The sequence below is a fragment of the Neophocaena asiaeorientalis genome, unplaced genomic scaffold (assembly GCF_003031525.2).
Source record: "Neophocaena asiaeorientalis asiaeorientalis breed wild unplaced genomic scaffold, Neophocaena_asiaeorientalis_V1.1 scaffold945, whole genome shotgun sequence".
Lineage (NCBI taxonomy): Eukaryota > Metazoa > Chordata > Mammalia > Artiodactyla > Phocoenidae > Neophocaena > Neophocaena asiaeorientalis.
Genome location: NW_020174275.1, coordinates 202,737 through 225,888, shown reverse-complemented (window position 1 = coordinate 225,888; position 23,152 = coordinate 202,737). Strand labels below are relative to the sequence as shown.

General features: G+C 34.8%; 1 protein-coding gene across 1 annotated transcript in view; it reads right to left on the bottom strand.

Annotated features, from left to right (window-relative positions):
* Nucleotides 1-6,942: 6,942 nt before the first annotated feature.
* Nucleotides 6,943-23,152, bottom strand: part of KATNBL1 (katanin regulatory subunit B1 like 1) — a 51,883-nt gene continuing 35,673 nt past the window's right edge. The window contains exons 2-10 of the mRNA XM_024755801.1: nucleotides 18,687-18,817; nucleotides 17,702-17,742; nucleotides 15,973-16,252; nucleotides 11,957-12,075; nucleotides 11,206-11,256; nucleotides 11,017-11,106; nucleotides 10,584-10,673; nucleotides 9,680-9,773; nucleotides 6,943-7,935 (exon numbers count right to left, since the gene is read on the bottom strand). Coding sequence (XP_024611569.1) covers nucleotides 7,903-7,935; nucleotides 9,680-9,773; nucleotides 10,584-10,673; nucleotides 11,017-11,106; nucleotides 11,206-11,256; nucleotides 11,957-12,075; nucleotides 15,973-16,252; nucleotides 17,702-17,742; nucleotides 18,687-18,803 — 915 coding nt within the window. The 5' untranslated portion in view covers nucleotides 18,804-18,817 and the 3' untranslated portion in view covers nucleotides 6,943-7,902. The remainder of the gene's footprint in view (nucleotides 7,936-9,679; nucleotides 9,774-10,583; nucleotides 10,674-11,016; nucleotides 11,107-11,205; nucleotides 11,257-11,956; nucleotides 12,076-15,972; nucleotides 16,253-17,701; nucleotides 17,743-18,686; nucleotides 18,818-23,152) is intronic.

Below are 23,152 nucleotides of genomic sequence, written 5' to 3'. Positions count from 1 at the left end.
AAAAGTGCCAAGTCGAAGAAAACAAAACTATACTAGGTTAAATCACCAACAACGTTTCAAAACTATACTAGGTTAAATCACCAATAACTTTTCAAATAATGTGGAGAATAAAATTTTATTGCTGTTCTTTAAAACAAACATTTAAATGGCTCTTTGTGAAAGCAAGCCAATATAAAGTGTGATCTTGCGAGTTGATGAAGACTAAGGAATTTCACCTAGTTAGCAGTGTAAACACACTAAACCATTACTGGAGACTGTTCATTCAATAAAAGTCATTTATGTGTCCATTTGTAAGAAACCCTCCCTCCCTTTACTCTGCATAAAGATATAATAATCTTTATGGTTGATCACAGCATAGGATAATAGGTTGATCCTAGGCATAGGGTAATATTCACATTATATATATATATGTGTGTATGTATAATTAACTAGCTTTACCTACCTCTGTTCCTACTCACCATTAATTTTTTCTCCATTTCCAGCATTAAGTGATTTTCTTCCTGGACAGAGTGCAATGATTACTTTTTATTTAAGAATACAGAATCTAACGAACAATTATTTAGGCAGAAGAGAAAATTATTCACTTAGAAGCACCTCATTAGATGGACTCTTTGTCAAAAATGTTTTAAGAGAGAGTCAGGTTATTTGGAATTGATTTATTTGGATAGGGCTGAATCTTAAATATCAAATCTTAGTTCTATACTGACTCAACATTTATAGTACTGCTTAATGTTATGTCAGTTTCATAAATAAGGACTAAACTACTATTTATTCAGAAAATTAAGTTTGATGGCTAGGGGAAATACACTACAGTAGAAGTTGAAATTTTGAAATTTTGTTCCAAAATACTTAGAATCATTTAAACAAACCTATGTTTCTTTTCAAAATACAGAAAATTATATTCTTTTTCCTTATAAGCTCCCTTCCTAAAATAAAATTTTTTAAAAAGTACATAATGATTAGTAATGGTCAAACAAAACAGAATCTTATAGTAAAAATTCTTCAAAGGTAATTCTCAAATATTTTTTCACCTCTTCCAATTTCCCCAAAGAAATTAATAGCTTTTAACACATAGCTTTAATAGGCAAAAAAAGTTTTTCAGTTACCTTCAAGCTTTTCCAGGATATGGAAAGTAGGAAACAATATACCAAACATCAGTATGTAGAGTATGAATCCATTTGCATTAAAAATATGCATACATATGGAATAAAATCTGGAAAGATAGACACAGTGGTTCCTCTCTAGGTGGATGAGATTATGGGTATTTAATTTTCTTCTTTTTCTTATTCTATTTTCAAAAGTAAGTATGAACTACCATTGTAATTTAAAAAGGAACTAATAGAAAAAAAACCTCACATGATTCTCAGCTGTTTTAAGATAAAAGCAGAAGAGAAACACAAAACATCAATTCCAGGAAAATTAATGTATTTTACGCATTACATGAAAATACCTTAATTTTGAACTTTATAGATGGTCCTTACTTGCGTGGGTCTTGTGTGGAGTGTAAAACCATACCATAGAGAAATAAATGTAACGTCTTTTAAGAATCAACCATGGGTCTTCCCTGGTGGTGCAGTGGTTGAGAGTCTGCCTGCCAATGCAGGGGACACGGGTTCGAGCCCTGGTCTGGGAGGATCCCATATGCCGTGCAGCAACTGGGCCCGTGAGCCACAATTACTGAGCCTCCGCTTCTGGAGCCTGTGCTCCGTAACAAGAGAGGCCGCGACAGTGAGAGGCCCGCGCACCGCGATGAAGAGTAGCCCCCGCTCACCACAACTAGAGAAAGCCCTTGCACAGAAACGAGACCCAACACAGCCAAAAATAAATTAAAAAAAGAAACACATTTTAGCTAAGGTTGTATTTTGTTGCAGCATGAACATTTATAAACCAATTTCATAAAACAAAAAAGCAAGAGAAGAAAATTGGATATTTTGATTCTATAACTACTCATTTTTAGCTGCTATGCTATCGCACAATAGCTTTGGACTACTAAATTACTTCCTCCCACAGTGTATGCCCAAAGATGCCACACCCTTGCATTTTTATTCCTAAGAATTAAATGCCTACTACTGGTAGGCTAGGTAAATGCTAGGTACTGGGGATATGACAGAGAACACAGACCCTGGCCTCATAAAGCTATCAGTCTACCTGGGAAGACAGATGGTAAGCAATTACAATACACTACATAGAGTTAAAAACAGGGTTGAGGTGAAAGACTTGTGGCAGAGTCCTCTAACAGCTGAAGAGGCTTCAGAGAAGTCTCCGAGAAATACTGTGTTTAAGCTAAGACCTGAAGGCTAAGAACATGATAAATGGGTGAACTTTGGGAGAAGAGTGTTCAGGCAAACAACCCTTGCAGAGGAAGTGTAATGTTTTTCAGAAACTGAAACAAGTTCATTCTAGCTAGAGCATTGGGAGGGGAAGGGAGAAAGGTGGCAGTCGAGATTGTAAACGATACTGTTTAGACTCTCTCCTAAGTGGCCTTAAGGAGTGACACGGTAAAAATTTGTGCTCTATAGACTATTCTGGGGGAGCACGTGTGGAGAATAGGTTGTAGGGATGTGGGACGAATGCCAGAGAGGGAAGTCAGGAGGCTGCTGGAATAATGTGGACTAAGTAATGGCAGAAGTGGAGGGATACGGCAAAATGAGAGAAATTTAGGGGGCTGTACCAACAGGATGTGATGAGCGATTTGGAGATGATTCAAAGATGACTCATGGGGTTGTGGCTTGATAATTGTTGATATTAGGAATACTCAATGAGAATGGAAATCCAACACCCAGACACAACACTTTTATCTCCCTGAGTGGTGGCAGGAGAGGGGGTTGGTGGCAGGTTCGGGGCAAGGGAGTGGAGGTGGAGAATGAGGTCAATTCTGGATACACTTTATTTAGGATGTCTACAAGATAATCCCAGTGGATGTTTCCAGTAGGCAATTGGATATATAGTGTATGCGCTGAGTTGGGTTTAGAGCAAGATATACATTTGAGAATGATAAACATACAATTCAGTGTTTTCTCAACCTTAAAAAAAAAAAGATCCATGCCTATTTGATCAGTCAAAAAATGACCTCCCTTCTGTTCCCCAAATGAGAACAATTAATGTGGATGACAAAGGACGCCATGGGAATAAACAATGTTTTTTTCAGGGAAATGGTAGAGGGAGAAAAGAACCTAAGAAAGAACCTTGAAGAATACCTATGTCTAAGGGAGAGGCGGTGTGGGGGGGGCTTTCAAGAGATTGAAAAGTGAACTGGTTTCTCCCCTTCACTGATTTCTTGTCATCTATATTCTAAGTAAGGGGAAAGGAATCTGGATGGCAAAGGGGGGGAAGATAAGCATCTTCTAAACCTTTTGTAAGCTTTGGAACCTACCTAAAAGGAAGGTTGTTAACTTGCATTTCTCTTGCTGTCGTTGGGCCTAAGCTACATGTGTACAGAGGAACCAGCAGGCTACTGCAGGGCAAATGAGAGGTGATGCAGGTCCTCATTCACTGGTTCAACTAATTCATGCAGAGGTCTAATGAAGTTTTTACATTTCTCTCTCTTTCTCCTCCTTCCCCTTTCTTTTTCAAATGAAAGTAGAAAAGTAAATGGATGCAAATTCTGCTCCTGACTTCTGGAAAGTGAAGTCTAATTCCAATCCAGGCCCCATGTTGCAAGTTTGGTTAATAAATGCAATACAGTAATTCTAGAAGCTAGTAATTGTAGCAATTCAGTGTATCCCAGGACTCTCACTCTAGCTGGATCAACTCTTCTGAGCTTTTGTATAAATCCATAGTGTCACAACCGTCTTGGCCAGGTCCCGGACCTTTAAAAAAAAAAATCCTGGTTTAAATCTGAATGAAAATACAGAATACTATAAAGCACAGAACTTGAACACAACATACATTTGGGGGCTGACTCCTTATCTAGACTCATGGCATCTACCAACAGAAAACTTCTTCGTAGTTCAGAGAATAGTAATTCTGTATATCAAAGAATATATAATAAGCATTGCTATAAAAAATACTGGCAGCTGTGGGGCTGCCCTTTCACAGAACTACTGGTACACAGTAACTATGTCTTTTCATGTTTTATGATTAATTATAGTCTATAAGAGAAAATACTGTGGCATATATTTGTATTTGTACTTAATTTTTACTGAAGTTTGATTTTAGCATTTACTGTTAAGTCAATGATCTGACCCAGAGAAAATTATGATGACTACAATATTCTATATATTAAGTACAGCATTGGAAAATGTACTCAGTATCCTGGTTTTATGATATGCAGTATTTATTTTTATTGTTATACTTGGTGCTGTTATTGAATCAATCAAATTATATTACAAATTAGAACCATACAGTGTTTAAGGATGAACTTTTTATTCTATGTGCCTGTTACAGAATGAAAAAGGAGGGGGAAGAGTGTGTCACAAAGTTCTATGACAATTTCCATAGCTAGAAGAATTAAAAATTAAGGGAGAAAGAATAACATAGGAGTAAATACCTACCAATAAATGTCCAGCAATACTATTTTCATCTGAAAATAATCTAGAAAATAAAAGTCTGTGTTGAAAGATAAGTAGTGTATCCAAATAGATCACTCCAGTTGAGTCAGCTGCTTGTGATTCTATTTCAACAAAGGCAATTGACATTACCATTTTGTTCTTAAATAGGAAGAAAAAAAACTGGGAATGACCCACCAAAATATTAACATAAATTTTGTTTTTTCAAACTCCTTGACTAACTTAAATAACTAAATAAACATTTAGATATAATTTCTATTATCAGCATTTAATAGCTAATAATTATTACTCAAATTAGTTTTCCATTGATAGTAATTATATCAACAACTTGCCAAATATAGAAATGTTCTAAGTTTGAGAGAAAACTATTTCAAAGTCCAGATATATAGCTTTGAACCCACACAAGGATTTTTAAGGTTAGGACATGACATGTACCAAGTATGTTTAGGGGCATTAGGATTTACTTCCTCAGTAGCCCTTAGAGTTCAGTGCTGATATTAATGATCCCTCAAAGTAGATATAGATATTTATATCCAAATTCTCATACTTCAGGATTCATGTAAATAATGTATGTCAATTACTTTTGAAATTACTGCCAAAAGATAGTTTTAAAAACCATCTGACAAGGCTTGCTTCTTAACTTTTAACTTTTATTCTGAACACTCATAAAACCATTTACTGTATCTCTAGAAGAAGCAAATTACTTGATTATAACCCTCTACCATCTCAAAAAACTACCTGTCCCTGGACTTGCAAAGTTAGAAAGTCACGAACAGAAAACTGAAGAAGGTAGAAGAGGTAGAAAGGCATAGAGACCTTGGGTAGTCCTTCAGTTATACTGCTTAGCAACACAGCAACAAAAGAGCGATGACAGACAGCAATTGTCCTAATCTAGGTCAATACAACAGCCAAAATACTTTGTAAACACTTTCTTTGGCTCTTTCTGGAGATCAACACTGTTCTAATTAAACAGCATGAGAAGGGCTTGATAACAACATAAGAGTTCATCAATATTTACTTATCCAACACCTTTTATCCAAGAATCTTAAAATCAGCTAATACTAATCATAACTCAGTAACTGAGAGAGGTAGGTACTAAGGTAAACTGCAAAGGCCAAGAACAGAAATTGGGAGTGTGTGCCACTGAATAATATTTGTGAGCTAAAGACTGCTGCCTTATATGGCTCTGAGTATGTAAAAAGAAGTATTATCTACTCTCCTTTAACAAACCCAAACTCAGCATTAACAGGATAATTCCTTTTTTTTTTTTTTTTTTACTATGTTTCATTTGTATTTGTACCTAATTTTTACTGAAGTTTGATTAAGTTTGATTTTCAGAGGACAATGTTTAGTCATTGAACTTACCCAGAGAAAACTATATTGACACAGAATTTTAGATATTACATTATTTTTAATATTACTTTAAATATTAGATTAAAGTCTATAGTATCCCATGTGCCAATTATTAGAGTTATCTTTCCATTTGAGGTGAAGGGTTTGTGTTATGCTATACACACCATCTTCCTTGTGACCAAGAGTGAATTTGTGAGATGGATACCTAAGAGAAGGTGCAGTCTGTAGCCATGAATAGTTCTGTGTATGTGTGTACAGTTAACAAACACCTAAAAGGATTGAACTCTTGTCCTTAGCCTCATTAGCACCATGCACCAACTGCGTTGACTGGTTGAAACTCTTAGATAAGAGAGTGCAAACTAAAAGGAATAGGAACAAAGGAGGGTTGTATTTCATCATCTTAAGGTTTCACAGAGATGACACAGGTTTACAATACAAATTCCCATCTCCTGAAAAATGACTTCTTAAATAACTCTCAAAACTCAGAAGTGCAGTAATCTGAAATTATTCTAATCTAAAAACTTTAGAGAATAACCAGTTACTACAATTGATGTTCACTGTAAGGAATACATAGCTATACAAAATATAGCTACACAAAAATAGAACTCAGTGAAAAAATAACACGTTTTAAAGCAAGAAAGATGCTTGTTTTGGATTCATATCAGTAGTGGCTAATTGGATAAATGTTAAAGATTTACATTCAAGTGCTGGAAGGATTACTGCACAGAAATTCAATTACTCAAAATCTTTGCTCAGACGCCTCTCACGCTTATTAAAGATGAGATGATGTATGAACCACCAAGAGTGGCATTTAACCCCAGTCACTTTCAAGATAATGCATACAGCTGTTAAGACATTCCAGAATGTTAAGACATTCACTGATACTAAGAGTGGTATTAAAAAAAAAAAGACCTCATACAGTCTGCTGGCATTTCATACCAAACTTTGGAGGAGGTAGTAAAGTGTTGGAATTTAAAATACAAGGTCAGCACTAAGTGTAAACAATTCTAAAGCATTGTATGCAATTCTTTAAACATATGTAGTGAAAAAAAAATCAGAATTCATATAAAATCAGAATTTAAAAAAGCAAAAAATAGAAATTTTAGTGAATTTACTCAAATGAAGAAAACTTAAATGATACAGAACTGAAAATATTAGAAATCTATATACAATAAAAAGTGAATATAAATTAGCCAACTCCATGGACATTTCCAGTTAAGCATTCATACAAATACACAGTCACCTTTTTCTTATGTATGGGAATAACACATACACATACGACATGATGATTCTGGCAAAAAAAATAAATCAGAGATACTAAAAATATTCTCAAGTTTTAAGAATGGTGTGGAATAAGTTTAAACAACAACATTCTACATGAATGGAAACCCCTGATTTAATTCCATGATTTTATCATGCCAGAATCATGGTTGGTTTTAATTTTCTTAAACAGATATTGGTATCATACACATTGGCTTATTAATAATTAAGGCATTCTGCATACACAGTATCTCAGTGTGAACAAAAAACTTTTAGTATTGATTATCTGCTATGGTTTAAACTTTCAAAGTCTTTTCAACATAAGAAAATAGTAGCTGCACACATTTAAGTGTTTTCTTATAAAACACAATCTTAAAAAAAGTAATGATGATTGGTCTTTATAATTCCTAGTAATAAGTCCTGTCTTATTTTTCACATAGTATAAATTATATTCTTATGCAGGATTGCATTAAGACCCAGTAGTTCTTAAACAATGTTACCAAATTACCATATAAATCCCAAATTGCAGCAAAGGTGAACAATCTTCATAGTGCACTTTCACCTCACTGAAGTTGAAGCTGCTCCTTTTGGATATTTTTCCACTTCAATGTGAAGTAGATCCTTAGCGTTTCATTGGTGGTCTCATTATGTGGCTTTTTAAAGGAAAAAATGGTTTTGATTTCTTCCACAGTTCAGAGTTCTCAGTTGAGACATTTTTGGGGAAATCATATAGTCCAGGGGTGTTTTGAATAACCAAATGCTATTTAGCAGATGAAGTCTCTCAATGCAACTGTAATAAATAAGCATCTACATCCTTAGAGAATAAAACAAAAACATTTCATTAGCCAGTACTGTAAATACAACACATACACACACCCCATTTTCTTCTCCCTTTTGGTCACTAGCTTTGCCTGTTTCCCTTTGTGACCTTTTGAGGGCAAAAGATTTGTCTTACTCAACATTTTATCTGCACTTTTGTAGCACACAGCATGTGCTCAATAAGTGTTTGCAAAGTGCTTAGTGAATGTTTTAGTTTCTGTGATCAAACAACTCTGCTTTTATAGAGTAAGTAAGATCATTACATCATTCACGGCAACTCCTTCAGTGCTATATAAACTGTAGACCAGCTTGAGGATAGCCGTTCTGATTTCTACCCTCAAAAAATTGCATTGAGGGTTTAATATTGTAAAAGAGGTTTTATCACAGCTTAAGGAACTTCATAGATCTTTTAATCACTCAATATTGTTTGCAATAATAAATACAGTATCTTAAGGTTATGTTCACAATAAAGCTTCTCCCTTTATAAAAAATTACAATTGAAAGCAAATTTCTAAGGAAACAAATTTTCAGTTCTACTACTAAGAAGACAAGGCACTTCCAGAAAAAGGTGATATATCATGTATTTTATTTTCTGTCAACTTTTACTTCATTTTCCCTCCTATTATCAAAAGAACAATTAAAATTGTAACAATAAAAAAACTTCAGGAAATTGATTTCCGTTCATAACATTTTCATCATTAAGAATTCTACACAGGGCTTCCCTGGTGGTGCAGTGGTTGAGAGTCCACCTGCTGATGCGGGGGACATGGGTTCGTGCCCCGGTCCGGGAAGATCCCACATGCCGCAGAGCGGCTGGGCCCGTGGGCCATGGCCACTGGGCCTGCAACAGGAGAGGCCACAACAGTGAGAGGCCCGCGTACAGCAAAAAAAAAAAAAAAAAAAAAGAATTCTACACAGTGGTAACACACTTGCTTGATACATCATTATACTTCCTCTCATGAAGGTTATTTCAAGAAGAATTTTATAAGTCCAAGACATAAATCCTCTTATTGACATCATTATGCTTCCTTTCATGAAGTATTCCAAGAAGAATTTTATAAGTAAGTCCAAGACATAAATATAAATATTGTATATTTTTAAACCAAAGAAAGTTTTTATATTTCTGGCTAGTACATAATTATTAGCTAATTATTAGCAGTATGCCCAATACAAGGGTGGAAATATTTCTTAACACTGATTTTTTTCCTGCAGTTATGTTTTAATTACCAAAACTATTTTGGAGTTTAAATATTAAAATCCAAAATAACAATGTACCTTTTCCTTTCAGACAAGCAAATCAAGCAAAAGAACGATGTCAAATTCATACTGTGATTTGAGCAATTTAACTTTCCCAAAAAAGCATGACATTAGCAAAAGCCAAGTAAAAATACCCCCAAACTGATTATGTTCCTCACCCCTTGCTTCCTGAGTAGCACTGTCTTTTCAGTTGCCTTTTTAACCTGGGTTCTTAACCTTTTTTCAAATATTTTCCTCTAATTGGAGCTACCTACTACCACATTATTTCTGTGGCTGTATCTGAAACACATTCAATGACTAATTCCTGTATTCCTTGTCAAAGTCATATTCATATCCAGAGGACCTTAAGCGTTTATAAATATGAAACTGACTTTAGACGTTATTAGAGTAGTACTGAATTGGACATTTGAAAGAGTTTGTTTATGAATGTATAATACTATTACATTATGTCTAATTTTTAATTAAGCTTAAATATAGATTACCTTGGCTATATTACCAGTATATCCTGGAACCAAAGTAAGATGGTTTTCCTGTTCCCACAATCCACTTAATTGTTGTTTTAAAATCTGAATATTTCTAGGAGAAAAAAAGAAGAAAAAATGCAAATATAGTAAGATATGGACTTTGGTAGTAAATAAACTTAATGAAAACAGCTTTAAAATTTTCAAGTATTTTTCAGGATACAATTATACCATTTGAAGTCAAGCAAATCTTTAAACTAGTACATGTCAATCATGGAAATTAAAGGTTACTTAGTTGTTAAAGGAAGTAAGAAAACAACAGGCATTTGGAACATTCAGACAGTCGAGTATGAAGTGGGAAAGTGGGAAAATTCTGAGAGCCTAGAAAGCAAATTATGGATTTAAAGGAAACTGTTGGGAGATTTTTTTTTTTTGTAATTTCATGATAATCTGGCTCATTTGGTAGAATACCCACACATTTTCACATCAAGGCAATACTCAAATTATGATTATAATACAGTTTTTAGAAGTGTAATCATCCACACTGGACTCCCATGTTAATGTCTGGGAGCCAAAGGACCCCACAGGATGACTCCATTCCTGTGCCTCAATCTTATTCCACTAAAAGCCATCTCTTTTTCTCTCTCTCACTCCTTTCTAATGGATATAAGGGTTAAACCACTGCTGTGCTTTTGCCTCCCCAAATGAAGGGTAGGATTCTGCCAGAACAATATATACAGGGGGTTACTGGGCTCTGGAATTCAACTTTTCACATATGAACAGTATCCCAATTTAATATTTCTCTGAAAATGAAGAGAGTAAGTATTACATACTGATAATCATGAAATAAAATTCTCAACTAGCTTAATCAAGCTGCTTTTCCTGAAAAAAAACTTTATTAGTATGAGTTTAAAGGTATACTCACCCATCATTTATAATTTCTGTTTTGGATGATAGTTCTGACCACCACCTTTTTATGACTGCTTGAAGCCAGTTTAAACCAACTATTATATATCTGAAATGACATTTCATTACAAAATTCAAGTGTTTTCATCCAAGAAGCCTTTAGAAAAGATGACACTCTACCCCCTTCAAAAAACACATACACACTTATCTTTCCCTTTTAAAAAATTTATTTCACTACTTTCACAAAACTATACTTTATGTAACATATTTATAGACAGTTTTATAATTGTTCTCTAGTCATTCCATATTCTTTTCCTAATTGGACTATAAGCTCCTGGAAAACAGAAACCATGTATGTCTCATGGAGCTCAGTCTACCACTATGCACTTATAAGGCACAAGATCAAGGATGTTAAAAGAGAAAAAAGAATTGAGATTCAGATTAGCACTTACTCTTCAAATTTGCTTTTAAGTAGTGACTTTACTAGAGGCAACAAGTCTACACAGCAGCCAAGTGAGATGTATTGTTTTTCCTCCTGTAAACTAAAGTAAATAAATACTAAGTTATAAAGTTATAAAATTATGAACAGGTCATCATTTGTCCTTTAAATGTACTTTTTTTCTGAAAAATATTCTTTATACCTATTGGTGAGCACAGGAAGGCAATCCACCACAACTCCAAGGTCTTCTATCCTGTGGGAACAAAATTGCCTAGATAGCTGATTTCCTTATTTATTTATTTTCATATTATAACCTTCACACTGCTTTTGAGAAATTTACTCATTCAACAAATGATCTGAGTGTCTATGATGAGTCAGTTGTTAGGGATACAGCCGTGAACAAAGAAATAGGGCTTGTATTTCAATATGTGTGTGAGTGTGGGAGGAGGTGGAGAGGGCAGGGACAGACCATAAACAAGTGAAATATATAAAGCATGTTGATGGTGGTAAGGGCTATGGAGAAAAATAAAATGGGAAAGAAGGATAGGGAGTGAAGAAACACGTATTTTTAAATAAGGTAGTCAAGGAAGGCCTCACCAAGGTAATGTTTGAGGAGACTTAAATACAGTGAGGAAGGTAATGGTTAAAAATTTCACTCAAATGGGATTTTTAAAAGGTTGATTTTCCCATAATGGTATCTCTTAGTTTTATAGATAAGAATCTTAATCAGAGAAGGTAACAGCTTTGTTCAATCTGATGAAACAGATGGTTTTCTGTATTTTGATAATAGATAAATAGACTGAAGATAAATGTAATTTAAACCATACTGCTACTACTGAAGCTAAACATAGGAAGTTCAAAATTTTAGCCAGTATAACATAAAAAAGAGGCACTTCTACATAATACATTGGAAATTACTTTTACTAAACAAAACCATAAAGGGTCACACTTACCTCACCAAATAAGCTACAAGTTCACTTATACTTCTCTTTCTCCAGAAAGTTAAAGCTACATTCAATCTCAAATTCCTGCTGAACAAAACCTGTGTCATTGTTTCATGGTCCTGAGAAACCTGAAAGGCAGGAATCTAATTAAGATATGACATGAAACCATTTTTCTCAATTAAATTATTCTGGTAGACATATTTTAAAATTAGGCAAAGATGACTCCTTTTACTGGCCCACAAAAAGGAATATTGCAGTGAACACAGTAAACAAATGATTTGAATAAATTTAGGACGTGTTTATTTTTTATCAATACTTTTTCTTATTTGCTACCATTTTCCTTTTAAATCTCAATAGTTCATAGAATAAATTATTTTTACTCACCTAAAAACCTAGGATTTAATTTATAATGTGTATTAAATAAAAAGGTAAACATATAGGCTAGTCATTAGCAACTGAATAGCATGAGTAGGGAACCACAGAAATTAAGTTTTGTGACAAGTATTTAAATTCATTCATTTTTTTCTGTATAATTAAGGTAATATATTCCTGTTGTAAAAAGTTCAAGTAGCACAAAACTTTATAAAATAAAAAGTGAATATTCTCTACTTGCCCACAAAAACAACTAACATTACTCAGGAGTAATCACAGTTAACAGACTGGTAAGTATCTTTCAAACCACTTTCTAGACAAAGACAAATTAGGTAGATATAAAATTAAAATATTCTAATATCTATATTTTTGAAAACTTTGTTTTTTCACACACATTATGAAGATTTTTCAACGTCAAAACATAGATTAGTCTCATTTTTAAAAAACAATTACATATTCTCCAGTCTTTATGTATCATAATTTTAGATTGATTCTAGTTTTTCCCTATTAAAACTGTGCATCAATGAACATCCTTATGTATATAAATACGTGCACTTGTACAAAACCTTCTGTAGGATTAATTTTAGAACTGGAACAGCTAGATCCAATTTTTTTCAATAACAGATTAAGATATAATTCACATACCCATTCTGAATGTACAATTCAGTAACTTTTAGTATATACATTCACAGAGTTGTGCGAGCACCACCATAATGAATTTTAGAACCTTTTCGTCACTCCCAAAAGAAACTCTGGACTCCATTCTCCCCTCTCTACAGTTCCTCACAACGATTAATCTACTTTCTGTCCCTGTGACTTTACCTAATTTGGACGGTTCACATAAATTGAATCATACAATATGTGGCCTTTTTTTGTGTGTGGCTTCTTTCACATAGCATGATGTGTGAAAGACCAAGATTTATATACAGTGTAGCATATTGGTGTTTTACTCCTTTTTAATGATCAAATAATATTCTATTGTATGGAATATGACACTTTATTTACCCATAGTCCGTTGATGGACATTTGGATTGTTTCCACTTTTGGCTATTATAAAATGTTATAAGCATCTGTTCATAAATATCTGTGTGGACTTATGTTTTCAATTCTCTGGGTATATACCTAGGAGTGCAACTGTCAGGTGAAAAGGTTATGTATATTTGAACTTTGACAAAATAATATAGCATCACTTTTAAATTTAGGTTTTTAGAGCAGGCACTAGTCAATCAGGAAAAACGTCTGAAACAACAAAAGAACAATCAATAAACCCATTATTTAAGTGTGAGGTTAATGCAGGTTTGTGAAAAGTAGTGAAATGGGAGCAAGGTTAAAGGAAGCCCTTGAAAAAATGCCACACTGCAGCACTAATACAAATGTGAAACTGCAGCTTTAAGACATTTTCACTGAGAATGTTTATTCCCTCAGTTCAACTGAAGAACCAACCTAGGTCCCAATCTAGGCCAGATTTCTGGACTATATAATCACATGTTCTTTTCCTCCAGGGTATGTAGTTTCTTTGATTTTCTGATCTGTGTTGGCCTCATCACTTCTAGAACTACATGAAAGTAGGGGTAGTGTCTGTTATTCACCCACCAATCCATTTCTCAGAGCCTGCAGAATGCACTGCACAGCAGGGAGCAATCAATAAATATTTGTGAATGACTTACTATGATAGTGATCCTCTGTAACAGTAAGGTTTAGGTACCTGTAGGTATCCTATTCTCCAGGGCTCATAAAATTCACTATTAAATTCTCCTTGCTCCCTCTTTTCTCACAGATACCATACACACTTCCTTCATCTCTCCTAGCATTACTAACTTTCTATTACTCCAGAATCTTTTCTTTTGGCCTCCCTGAGCAGCTTTCGGGATCTTAGTTCCCTGACCAGGGATCGAACCCAGTCCCACGTCAGTAAAAGCGCCAAGTCCTAACCACTGGACCACCAGGGAACTCCCCCAGGATCTTATTTACACAGGAACACTTCCAATGGCAAATGGAATCTTTGCATCATCTCATTATGGTTTTAGTTAATAACACTTTGTTTTCTACCTTTCTTTTGTATTATTTACTTGTAATTATTATCCTGCATATGATGCTCATTTTCATTCATCTACATACTTATGACCATTTAAATATAAAAAGATTCTTTTTTTGCTTGTATGCCACAGAAAATGCTTTTCAAACTGTCATGCCAGATAGAAACAATACTAAGTTTACCAAGTCATAGTTAAAGAAATTAAGGTAAATTTAATCAATGTAATGTTATGTATCTATTAATTATATAATATCTTTGTATGGTGACAGATGGTAACTAGACTTATTGTGGTGATCATTTTGAAATGTACAGAAATATCAAATCACTACACTGTGCACCAGGAACTAACATAGTGTTGTAGGTCTATTATACATCAAAACAAACAAATAAACAAACTCACAAAAAAAGAGATCAGATTTGTGGTTACCAGAGGCAGGGCGTGGCTGAGGGGAAATCGGAGTAAGACAGTCAAAAGGTACAAACTTCTAGCTATAAGATAAATAAGCACTAGGGATGTAATGTACAACTTGGTAAATATAATTAACACTGCTGTATTTTATATATAAAAGCTGTTAAGAGAGTAAATCCTAAGAGTTCTCATTACAAGGAAAAAATTTTTTTTCCATTTTTAAAATTTTGTATCTATATATGATGGATGTTCACTAAACTTAATGTGGTAATCATTTCATGATGTAGTTAAGTCAAACCATTATGTGTATACCTTAAACTTTTAAAATGCTGTATGTCAATTATATCTCAATAAAACTGGAAGGGAAAAAATTGTAGAAGTGTTATTTTAATTACATGGAAAAATATTCAAATTTATTAAACACAAAAATCAAATTATCAAACAATATGGAGAAAAAATACACATCAAAAATGTAATACTCTTATTTACAAATGTTGAAATTACAGATAAGTTTTTCCTTTGGATTTATTTTCTATAACATATACAATAAACATGCAATAATTATTATTGTAAACTCGTCGTGTTTATAAATTTTAACAAACCATTCTTTCAAATAACCATTAAAAAAATGGTTTTCCTGAGGTATAATTTACATACCATAAAACTCACACATATTTAAAATACGTAATTCAATGATTTTTAATAAATCTATGGAGTTGTGCAACCATCATCACAGTCCAGTTTTAGAACATTTCTATCACCCAAAACAATGCCTGTGAACCTGTTCAAACAACTAACTTTGCCTGAGCCAGAAGAACAGCAAAACTAAGCAGGTTTGCCTTAAAAAACTTTCCAATGGCAATTTTGAGAGCCCAGCAAAATGTGCCTGGGTAACTGGCTTTTGTGGTTCACTTGTTAGGCAAGGTTTCTTCTTTTCCTTTTCTTTAAGTCTCTACTGGCCAACTTTCCATTCTGGATATTTACAGCAGCTTGTTAATCATTTCATTCTATCTCAGATATCACTAACTTGGAAAAATGGAATAAACAACTGATTCAAATTTAATTAATCTAGAAAATTGTCTCAGGGAGTTACAGTCTCTCAAATAGTCTGAATTCAATCAGCAGTGAACTATTTTGCTAATAGACTATGGCAAAGGAAAAAGCCAGTATTAAAACAGGAATAAAGTTAAGCTTATATAAATGACTTACCTCAGAAAAAAACCCACTATATTTTGATGATGGGCTTTCTGTCTGTGAAGAACCAGAATCACTGGGGCTAACCAGATATGGTCGACTACCCTGCCGCACTTGCTCAGGGAGGCGGCCTGCACAAGCCAGCTCATTCTCTTTATTTGCCATGTCACAGCCCCCGCTGTTGGGGGACTGCTTTTTTCTGTAGCAAGGATTTTGAAAAGGATGATGAACTTTCTTTCTGTGACAGATCACCTTACGTAGTTTATCTGGGCTTTTCACAGCTTGTCCAACTGTTCTGTAAGAAGAATGGATTTTCTTAAATGAAAAAGAACCATATGAAAACCTTTAAAAGTTTTTAAAGAGAAAGATTTAGTAGGCCACATTTTGTGATCACAATCCACTAAAATTAAAAGTAAGCAGAATAATTTTTTTAAATCTTAACTCTCAGATTGAAGAGGAAAATAAAAGGGAAATTATAAACCATCTGGAAAAAAATGAAAAGGATGGTACTTTATACCAAAAGAGTAAAAAAAAAAATGAAGAAGCATAATAACTAGATGCTTTTAAAATGAAATACTACAGGGCATTCAGGAAGTATGAAAATTTTAACAATTTCCATTCACCTAATCTTTTTCTAACAAAGTGATAGAATAAGTGAGCAAGTTTGAATATTTTAATTTGAATCAGGCAAGTCTGAATATATATTTTAATATAAAAGAGAACACTTATTTCGATTAAGCTGAAGTACATTTAATTTGTTTGAATAAGATAAAATACTACTAAGCACATCTCATGGTTTACTATAATGGTTCTCAAATGTTCTGACCTCAGGATGCTTTGCACTCTTAAAAATTATTGAGGTCTCAGAAGAATTTTTTTTATGTGGGCAATATGTACAGATATTTGATGAATCAGAAACTAAAACAGAAAATTTGTTAATTAATTTTAAAGATGATAAACTCGGGGGAATTCCTGGTGGTCCAGTGGTTAAGACTCCACACTTCCACTGCTGAGGGCATGGGTTCAATCCCTGGTCGGGGCTAAGATCCCACATGCCTCAGAGCACAGCCAAAAAAAGAAAAAGAAAAAGATAAACTCATTACATACTACATAGAATATATTTTTTTAAATCCTTTATTTTCCAAAACAAACAAACAAAAAATATAGTGAGAAGAATAGCACTGTTTTGCATTTGTGCAAAATCTCTAATATCTGGTTTAACAGAAGACAGCTGGATCCTCATATCTGCTTCTGCATTCCATATATTGTGATATCAAGTATCATGTAGCTGCTGGAAAAACTCTACTGTACACTTGTAAGAGAGTGGAAATGAAGACGGTAAATAATGTCTTAATATTGTTATGAAGATAGTTTTGACCTCACAAACTCATTGAAAGGCCTTTGGGACCTCCAGGGTCCACAGATCACCCACTTTGAGAACCAGTGGTTTAGTAGAAAGCACCTTTGGAGTGTGGCAGATCTGACAGTAAATGCCGCTTTTACCACCTTCTGGATGTACAATCCTAAAGAAATCACAAGTCTTTAGTTTTACTCATCAACTGTTTGGGGTAATGATACCTATCTAATATTGATATGCTTAGCACAGTACCTGGCACAAAGGAGTTGTTCGACAATAAATTAATATTATTATACTAAAAGACAATACTTCCCCCCCCCCCCCATTTTCACTCTTACCCAGTTTTCAATATTTGCTGTTTCCCACAAACTTTAAAGAAGCTCTTACCTAGTTATGTAAGCAGCCAACTGTTTTGGAGATTTCTTAACCTGAAAAATAAAAGTAGATAGTTGCAGCATATTTAAGTTCCTTAACAAAGCTATGTAAACTTTGTGATTAATGTCAACAAGTCTGAAATTGAACTATTAAATTTTTCAGATTAAAGCTCTTACTGTACTGATGCTGTACTCTCAATCATTGGTTACAACAACATTGTATGTAGGTATTTTTAACAACACAACATACCCATCTGGCTAGTTTCCACGCTACTAGTCACATATTATATATACAGAGTGCTAAATAAATGAGTTGAATTTTAATATGATTTTAAGAAATTATATCAGTGCTAATGAGCCTTGCAATGGTGAACAAAAAGCATCTCTGTGATTCCTCTAAAATTAAATTAAAATATTCAAATTATACTATATCAAAACAATATACTGCCAAAAAGTTTTTAGAGCTTTTGGAATGTAGATCTCAATTATTTTATTAATTCTACTTAATTTTGGCAGATTGAGCAGAACTGTCACCCTCCCATTGTTTAAACACTTTAATAACCAGAAGTATCTATAGACTTAGCAGTTTAAATTGTATCAAACTGAATGACTGTGTCTCCCCAAAATTCCTCTGTTGAAATCCTAACCCTCAGAGTGATGGTATTAGGAAGTAAGGCTTTCAGGAGGTGATAAGGTCATAAAAGTAAAACCCCATGAATAAGATTAGTGTCCTTATAACAGAGAGCCCAGCGAATTCTCTCTCTCCCCTTCTATCATGTGAGGAAGTAGAGAAAAGCTATCTATGAACCAGGAAGTGGGCCCTCACTGGATACCAACTCTGCTAGGGCCTTGATCTTGGACTTCTCAGCCTCCAAAACTGTGAGAAATAAATTTCTGTTGTTTATGAGCCACACAGTCTATGGTATTCTGTTTGTGTAGCAGCCCAAACAGACTGAGATACTGTCTTACCCATTCCTAGAAACCATGGACTGACTTACCTCCTTCATGTTCTTATTAGTGAAATTAGAGACCCTTTTTCTAGGAACATCAATGAAATGATCTTCAATATTATTACAAAAGTTGCGTTTTTTAACATTGTGGGTTTCAGATGCCATAATCTCTTAAATACCTAGACAAAAAATAAAAATAATAAATGGAAAATACAAAAAGCAAACGAGCCTGATCCTTTCCTTAACACACATAAAAATACAACAGCTCTACGCTACATAAAAGAGGCTTACAAGTAAAGCAAAGGACATGTGGGCATACCTCATTTTATTGCACTTCACAGATACTGTGTTTTTTTGGTTTTTTTTTAACAAATTGAAAGTGTGTGGCAACTCTGCATCAAGTGAGTCTATTGGCACCATTTTTCCAACAGCATCTGTTCACTTCATGTCTGTGTCACATTTTGGTAATTCTCACAATATTTCAAACTTCTCCATTATTATATTTGTTATAACAATTTGTGATCAGGGATCTTTGATGTTACTACTGTAGTTGTTTTTGAGCACCATGAACCTTGTCCACATAAGATGGTGAACTTAACTGATAAATGTGTGTGTTCTGACTGCTCCACTGACTGGCTATTCCCCGCTCTCTCCCTCTCCTCAGATCTCCCTATTCCCTAAGACACAACAATATTGAAATTAGGTCAATGAATAACCCTACCATGGCCTCTAAGTGTTCAAGTGAAAGTAACAGTGGCAAGTCTCTCCTTTTAAGTCAAAAGATAGAAATGATTAAGCGTAGTGAGGAAGGCATGTCAAAAGAGAAAAGGCTGAAAGCTAGGCCTCTTGCACCAGTTAGGCAAGTTGTGAACGCAAAGGAAAAGTTCTTGAAGGAAATTAAAAGTGCCATTCCAGTGAACACATGAATGGTAAGGCGAAAAAGCCTCATTGCCAACATCGTGAAAGTTTTAGTGATCTGGATAGAAGATCAAACTAGCCACAACAATCCCTTAAGCCAAAACCTATTCCAGAGCAAGGCCCTAACTCTCTTTAATGAAGGTTGAGAGAGGTAAGGAAGCTGCAGAAGAAAAGTTTGAAGCTAAGAGGTTAACTCATGAGGTTTAAGGAAAGAAGCCATTTCTATAACATAAAAGTACAAAGTGAAGCAGCATGTGCTGATGTAGAAGTTGTAGCAAGTTATCCAGAAGATCTAGCTAAGATAATGAATGAAGGTGGCTACACTGAACAACAGATTTTCAATGGAGATGAAACGGCCTTCTGTTGGAAGAAGATGCCATCTGGGACTTTCATAGCTAAGAGAGAAGTCAAAGCTTGGCTTCAAAGCTTCAAAGGACAGTCTGACTCTCTTCTTAGGGGCTAATGTGGCTGATGACTTTAAGTTGAAGCCAGTGATCACTTACCATTCCCCAAATTCTAGGGCCCTTAAGAACTATGCTAAATCAACTCTACTTGAACTCTATAAATGAAACAACAAAGCCTGGATGAAAGCATATGTGTTTACAATATGGTTTACTGAAGATTTTAAGCCCACTGTTGAGACCTACTGCTCAGAAAAAAAGATTCCTTGCAAAATATTACTGCTCATTCACAATGCACCTGGTCACCCAAGAGCTCCGATGAAGATGTACAATGAGATTCATGTTATTTTTATGCCTGCTAACAGAGCATCCATTCTTCAGCCCATGGATCAAGGAGTAATTTTGACTTTCAAGTCTTTATTATTTATGAAATATATTTTGTAAGGCTATAGCAGAGTAAATTGAAAAACTTCTGGAACAGATTCAACATTCTAGATGTCATTATAAACATTTGTGACTCATGGGAAAAGGTCAAAATATCAACATTAACAGGATTTTGGAAGAGTTGATTCCAACCCTAATGGATGACTTTGAGGGGTTCAAGACTTCAGTGGAGGAAGTAACTACAGATGTGGTAGAAACAGCAAGAGGACTGGAATTAGAAGTGGAGCTGGAAGATGTAACTGAATTGCTGCAGTTTCATGATAAAACTTTAACAGATGAGGAGCTGCCTTTTCTGGAGGAGCAAAGAAGATGGATTCTTGAGATGGAATCCACTCCTGGTGAAGGTGCTGTGAAAACTGTTGAAATGACGGGAAAGAATTTATATAGAATATTGCCAAACTCAGTTGATAAAGCAGCGGCAGGGTTTGAGAGGACTGACTCCAATTTTGAAAGAAGTTCTGCAGTGGGTAAAGTGCTATCAAACAGCACTGCATGCTACAGAGAAATCATTTGTGAAAGGAAGAGTCAATTGACGCAGCAAACTTCACCGCTGTCTTATTTTAAGAAACTGCCATAGCCACCCCAACTTCAGCAACCACCACCCTGATCAGTCAGCAGCCATGGACACTGAGGCAAGACCTTTCACCAGCAAAAAGATTACGACTTGCTGAAGGCTCAGATGATGGCTAGCAATTTTTAGCAATAAAGTATTTTTAAATTAAGGTATGTACATTTTTTTAAACATAATGCTACTGCACACCTAACAAACTACATATAGTATAGTGTAAACATAACTTTTATATGCAATGGGAAACCAAAAAATTTGTGTGACTTGCTTTATTACGGTGGTCTGAAACCAAATCTGCAATATCTCTGAGGTATGAATGTAGTTCTAAGTTATACATTTTTAAAAAGCCTTAAACATAGAGGAAGCACAAGGCAGGGGATTCCAGTAAAGTTCTTTCTGTTCTCATTCTTAAGTTGCAACCAGTTACAATAATATGCCATGTACTTTTTGCCAACACAACATGTCAATTTCCCCATTTTCCATATCACTAGCCATGTATTATTAAAGTTTATGAAATCAGGTCTAATAGTAGTGGTATCTTGAAACTGGAATGCACAGAAGCCTAAATTTTTGGAAGCAAATCACTGGGTCGTATACAACCATAAGCAGCCAGGGGAACCAAAATCAGACTATATATATCTGACTTGTTTTATGCCCAACCTTTAAATTTTTCTTTCATTCGTGCAGCTAGCTTTCTTCCATCTTTGAAAAATATAACCCACATTCTTTTGCTCCTCCAATTATATCCAAAGGGCAGAAAACAGATGCTGCGACTTCATTTATGTAACAGAGGATGTTAGTAACTTTCCCACCTGCACTCAGGTTTCACATAGCAAATTTACTTCAGGTCATGCCCTGAAAACCAAGTTTCTCCCTCATTCTTGCTTTAAACATTTATTGAGCATTCATTATATGCCAGGCCCTGGAGTTAATGTAGATGACGGACAGAGATCCAGTTCTAAAGAATCATTTAGGAAGCTTTCTGAAAATACATCTTTCTGGGCCCTAATTTCAGACTATAACTCAGCAGTTATCAGGAAAAAAGCCCAAAGCAATTATATTTTTAAAAAGCCCCACAGGTATTTTTATCATTTAAAAAATTTTTTTATTGAAGTACAGTTGATTTACCATGTGGTGGCAACCTCTGCTGTGCAGCAAACTGACTCAGTTATACAGAGAGACATTCTTTTTTAATATTCTTTTCCATTATGGTTTATCACAGGATATTGAGTATAGTTCCCTGTGCTACACGTTAGGACCTTGTGGTTTATCCATTCTAAATGTAATAGTTTGTATCTACCAACACCAAACTCCCAGTCCATCCCTCTCCCTCCCCGCCCCTCCCCACAGGTTTTTCTGATACACATTCTTAGTAAAAAAAAAAAAATCTGTCTTAGAGAATTTTCCAAAAATATACACGAACACAGGAAATTCTGCAATCAATTTCAGGGTATTTTATGATTTCTTGCAGCTAATTCAGGGACAGCCCATCCACTTGTGCCCCCAGGTTACTAAACCTCTAGGATGAGACTTTTAAAAAAGTAAATAAATAATTGCAGTAATACAATAAGCACTCTGACAGAGGGGCACCCATGCAAGTCAGCAAATCTCCACTGAGGAAAAATCTTCTAGGGCAAATAGCACATTGAGAAAATAGCATGTGTAGAACTGAAAGGCATGAAGCAACATGATTTGTTTGGCAATGTAAGTAGATGCATGTGACTAGAGCTTAGGCTGGGGGTGTGCTGCAGCAGAGTGAGAAATGAGGCTGGAGAGATAGGCAGAAGCTAGATCATAAAGGGTTCTGTGCACAAGGTAAGCTTTTTTGTTTGTTTGTTTGTTTTGTCTTTGAAAGAAAGGGGGACTTTTAGTTAAAGATAATGGACTAAACACGTGCAATCACTTTTACCTTTCCCTGAAACCCTATTACAATGACAGTAAAGAAGATTTTAAAGGCATAAACCCCATAAGGGCAAAGAATAGAAGATGAGGCAATGGCAACAACATTTTGGAAACTGCAAAGCATAAGTGGTAAATGACTTAGCAGATCTGAGAAAGCAAAATCCTAAAGCATCAGTGAGGAAAGGTGAAAAGCAGAATCCCCCAAAGGTTCAGAAATTGGCAATACTGAGGACCTCAAAAAGTGGGATAAAGGTGGGCTTAAGAACAAGTACAATGAATGA